Raw genomic sequence first — 5,162 nt, forward strand, 5'->3', positions numbered from 1 at the left:
TTCTATATGCTACAATTAAGTCCTCAAAGTCCGATAAAAGATTGCAAATTGTGCGCAGAGCAAAGATATACCTCTTAAACAGAATGCGACGGTAAGTGCCTGCAAGGAGAGGGCTTTCCCGTTTAACCGTCATACCCACCATGTGTTTTGCTATTTGTGTAAACGGGCAAATTCTTGAATATAAAGATGCAAGATCATGAAACAACTATTAATTAGGCATAAGCAAAACCGTTTTCGTGTTGATAACTTTGTATGGTATGTATTGTTTTCTTACCACTTCATCTGCATGAGAAGCAACAATAATAACAGGATGAACGTTCGATCTTGAGTCTGCGTTTTCCTGGATTGTGCGTGTTTCTCCAACATCACAGTATGTCTGTATAGATTGCAACCAGAAGTGAAAATAGTCTGAAAAGATCAGTAACATATAAATTCAAGCATTAAACGAACCCCCAACATCAAAGACTACGAACGTATAATATATGCTCAAATTGAGTGTTCAGCTTATCATGACACTAATCTGATCATAACAGTTATTGAAAAATAGATTTACCAATGATCAAAGGAATACTAACATCTTGCCATTTTTTTTCATGTTTTATTTAGCTTTATTATACCTCTACTGATTTTCCATATATGAATTTAATCTATAAGATGGGTATAATTTCCTTGAAATCACTGTGAACAGACTACTCCATGTGCATAAGTCAGCTAAGTCAGATAAGTTTATCCCTGATCGAAAGCTAATTGCTAGTAATCTGTAGTTCACTTTATTTTTCTATTGCATCATTCTCATGGATTTCAAATGTAATCGTTTGCATGAGCTAAGAATGTATTGATGGGGTCGAAAAATACCAACCTTAAAGCCAACTTGATCTCGTTATATAATGATCGTTTACGTACATTTATACATTTAAAGGTCGATTTCATATTAAAGTGAGACTTAAAAATGTAGAAGGCCAAAGTCGACAAATTATCTTTCTACTTAAAAACACCCCACACAAATAAAAGGGGGAAAGACAACATTTTAAGCAAAACGAAAGAATTTTCAATCTTCATTTAAGAATTTTTATTGCGTTTTAATTTCTACACGTAAATTTATTCTTTATTGAATATTGAAACAAAAACTATCTAATACACATCTTAAAATAATGATGCAGCTACTACAAGTTTTAATTGTATTTTAAAGATTAATATTTATCGATTTTAATTTGTGTTTTGTTTATAATTTTTTTTAACCTCAAAACTAAGTTGTCCCCGAATTCTAAACATATAAAAAACAAGATGTGTTGTGAAACACTGATGCCCCCGTATGACAACATAGCGAAGGTTAAGCTTTCTCAAATGCAGCTAGATCTGTAATATGTTGGTACCAAAAGTAAGGCCTTTTCACAAGATAACTTGTTGCACAGAAGAAATATTTGATGACATAATCGGGTAAAATTTCACAAATAATATAAAAGAATCTTAACTTATATGGTCTTCAAAATTTCATATCGAATGTTGTAAATTGGTATTAATTTTTCAGAACATACCATTAAGTCACGGCGCAGCAAAATCTTTGACGTCACAAGCATTATAGAAATATGTGATCGAGCTTTCATTTTCTCAACATTTTCCCTTTAGAACCTGTATAGTTTGAGTTATCTTATCTACTCAACATCAAAACACCATTTCTTGTCAAGCTTAAAATCTATTTAACAAGTTAAGAATATTTTTTCTTGTTTTAAAACCAAAAACTACTGGTGAGATATAGTGTAATATTGTTGACTCTCAATCACGTTCTTTACAGTCCGGATAAAGTTAACTTTTCGTCGATAATCTTCTTCCCATCCTCCCGTATAGCCTTTTTACAGAGGTCTTACTGTCTAAAATTTCAAATTGCTATTTGTGGGCGAATGTCACGAGTAGCCTAGTTTACTACATGTTGTTTTATGCATATTTTGGATCTATGTTGTCGATATCTCGAGCATTACACATATTTTAACAAAACGTGGTGCGCCGTCAATTCAGGAGACGTCATTTTTACAGTCGTTTTCACGGGAATTGCATCAGAGAAAAATCACTATATTTCTGTTAGTACTTCAAATATTACGTCCGAAATCTAAATACATAATAATAGAACAATTTGAAGGTATATTTGAGAAAATTGTTGAAAAATATCGCGAACCTTAGAAAATCAATGAGTTAAATTTTTGAATCCGCATGCTTTTGCTTCAATTTTTTGTCGTGCGCCGAACCTCTCCATCAACGATATCAACATACCAATAATTTTAGTAGAATTTTTTTTAAAATACAGAAATTTTGCCCAAAATTTATTGGAATCTTTAAGATACATATTTCTGTGAAATTTTATAACTATATGACGTCTGTAAGAGTAAATAATAGCAAAGTCCGCGTAATTTTTGAACGGCCCTCGTATAAAACTCTAGCTACACCTGTTCAAGGGTTATGACCAAAGTTAACATTTTAAAAGATAGGAAAGTCTCCGGGTGAAGGTCAAAGGGTTAAAGTTGTCGGTATTTAAAGAAAGGCCTTGTCTCAAAGATTACGTATGGGAATTATGCCCTTACCGTTCAAAAGTTATGGCCAAGATTAAAGTTTGTAAAAAGTAGATCAAACTCTAAGGTCAAGGTCAAAGGGTCAAGATCATTGATATCCAATGAAAGGTCTTGCAATAAGGATTACACATGCGGAATATGATAGCTCTAGTCCTTAATGTCCAAAAGGTATGGTCAAGCTTAAAGTTTGTACATAGGAGGTGAAGCTCCAATGTCGAGGTCAAGGTTTTGATATCAAATAAAAGGTCTTGTCACAAGGATTAAATTTTTTAGGTATAAATGCCCTAGTCCTAACCCTTCAAAAATTATGGTCAATTTTGTATCTTTAAAGTAGGTCAAACTCCAACGTCGAAGTTAAAGGGTCAAGGTTCTTGACAGACAGACAGGCAGAGAGATAGACAAATAGACAGACGGACGGACATGACAAAAAACTATATACCCCCGGAAACTACGTTTACGGGGGCATAAAATTGGCATGGCTCAACCTTGCAGTCAACCTGAGACTTATTTTAAATGTTCTTTGGTTGCACCGAAATCTAATATTTTTATTGATGAAATAGAGACATGCTTTTTATCTCTGTCTGGTTGAACGATCAAGGAGGAATGCCACACCAACTTTTTATTTTAAAGATCTCTGAGTTAATCTTTTTCAACAATAGTTTCAGCATTGAAAGGCCGTCATTAGCTTTCAATTATTTTATATGAATATTTTTGTATTTTTTTTCAATGAAAATTCAAAAAATTATTTACATCCAAATGAGATGCTTTCTTGTAAAGTTTTTGCTGTAAATTAATGCATTACATGGATACCTAATAAAATATAGAAAGAAAAGCCATATAGATAATATTTTTTTTAAAAATAAAATATATTCATGAAAATCAACACATAATTTGTGAATATTTTTTAAACTTGTGGATAAAATCTTCTTAAAACCAGTCATAACTTGGGAGAGCATGTTCATTAACCATATTTAAAAAAGAAATTGAAACAAAAAAGCCGAATTTTAGAGAAATATTTTTTTTTTTTTAAATTTTGGCCAATACCATTCAAAATTAAACCGATCCCAACCGTAATTGTAAATTATAGAAAATAAATAACATGTCCCCAAGAACACTAGTCTGGTTGGGTGTTATAAGGGTTTAAACATTATTGAAACTGACAATAAAATAAATTTCTTCATTGTAAATACATGAAGAGACAATAAATTAGCATTTATTCATATTGTGTTAATTTTGATCGGGATCAGTTTAATTTTGATCGGGTTAGGTCCAAATATCAAAAAAATAATTTCTCTAAGTTTTCTCAGTTTCGTTTCAATTTATTTTTAAAATATGATTAAAAAACACGTTGTCCTTAGTTGTGACTAGATATATTGTGCTTTTAACCATAGGTTTAAAAAATAGTTTTTAAAAATGTGTTTAATTTTCATAAATAATTTGTTTCTAAAAAAAAAATGAAAAAGTCAAACCAGCCTTTCTTTACATATTTTATAAGATAATCATATGATGCATTCATTTACAGCAAACTTTTAACTCGAAAGCAAATTATTTTGATATAAATTTTTTTTTCATATTCTTTGAAAAAATACCAAAAAATCAATATAAAATAATTAAGAGCGAATCACGGCCTTTCAATGCTGAAACTATTGTTTAAAAAGGATGACTCAAACATCAATGAAATAAAAATTTGGTGTGACATTCCACCTTAAAAATATACGTGATGAAAAGATTCCATTAAGTTGTACATTATTTTGCCTTTATCTTCTTAAACTAAAATAGTTATTTTCAGTAACCTATTATCAACTTGACTAAAAAAGATATGTTGACTTGTAATTTAACAAATAAATTCCGTTTCTCTAAACATATCATTGAGTTAAGCCTTGGTGCCGTAAGATAATTATTATTAAAACGATCTATATCGATTCAATGTTATGCTGTGAATTTTATGATGTGTAAAAAAATGAAAAAAAAAACATACAGTGGTGTATCATATTAAAACAAGAGATTATTGTTTTTTTTTAAGTGGTGCTCACCTTTGTATTTCCAGGTATGGAATAATGATCCTTCTGGGTTATGTCGATCAGTGTGGTAAATTCTAACTTCTTCATCTAAACCCTTGGACATATCAATAACCACGATATAAAACGCTCTCCTTGACAGGTAAACCTGGTGACATGCGTAATAAGCCACTTGTCCGGCAAAGTCTGTCATACTGATCAGCTTTGTACCACGGCTGCTGTGAAGATGAATACCTTGGATAACTTTTTCTTCTTCATCCTTCTTACGCCGTAGAAATCTTTCAAAAGGATCATTAAAATCTTCAGCATTATCACTGAAATCTGATATGATAAAAAAAAATAGGGAAAATTTAACGAGAACTTTATTTTTGCGTATGAGAGATACGCGAGACAGTGAATTTGCGAAAATGTTATTCCTGTATTATAATTTGATTTTATAGAGCAATAACACAATTCATGACAAAAATGTTTCGCTTACTAAGAATCAATGACTATCTCTCGAAAATAAGGTGTCGCAAAAATTTAGTAATTTTCAGTATTGTGAATCAGTCATTGATGAAAGCAAAAGAGATGATAGTGACTT

The 5,162-nt window shown here is 31.1% G+C and overlaps 1 protein-coding gene across 1 annotated transcript; it reads right to left on the bottom strand.

Moving 5' to 3' along the window:
* Positions 1-274: 274 nt before the first annotated feature.
* On the bottom strand, positions 275-4,900 carry LOC134237775 (probable serine/threonine-protein kinase pats1; the record flags this gene model as incomplete). The annotated part of the gene is made up of 2 exons (XM_062719917.1): positions 275-408; positions 4,595-4,900. Coding segments are annotated over 2 exons (440 nt in total), but the record flags the coding sequence as incomplete, so codon positions are not given.
* Positions 4,901-5,162: the final 262 nt, after the last annotated feature.

The sequence above is a fragment of the Saccostrea cucullata genome, unplaced genomic scaffold, assembly GCF_032062105.1.
Source record: "Saccostrea cucullata isolate Sc308-1 unplaced genomic scaffold, CSIRO_AGI_Scuc_v1 ctg22786, whole genome shotgun sequence".
NCBI lineage: Eukaryota > Metazoa > Mollusca > Bivalvia > Ostreida > Ostreidae > Saccostrea > Saccostrea cuccullata.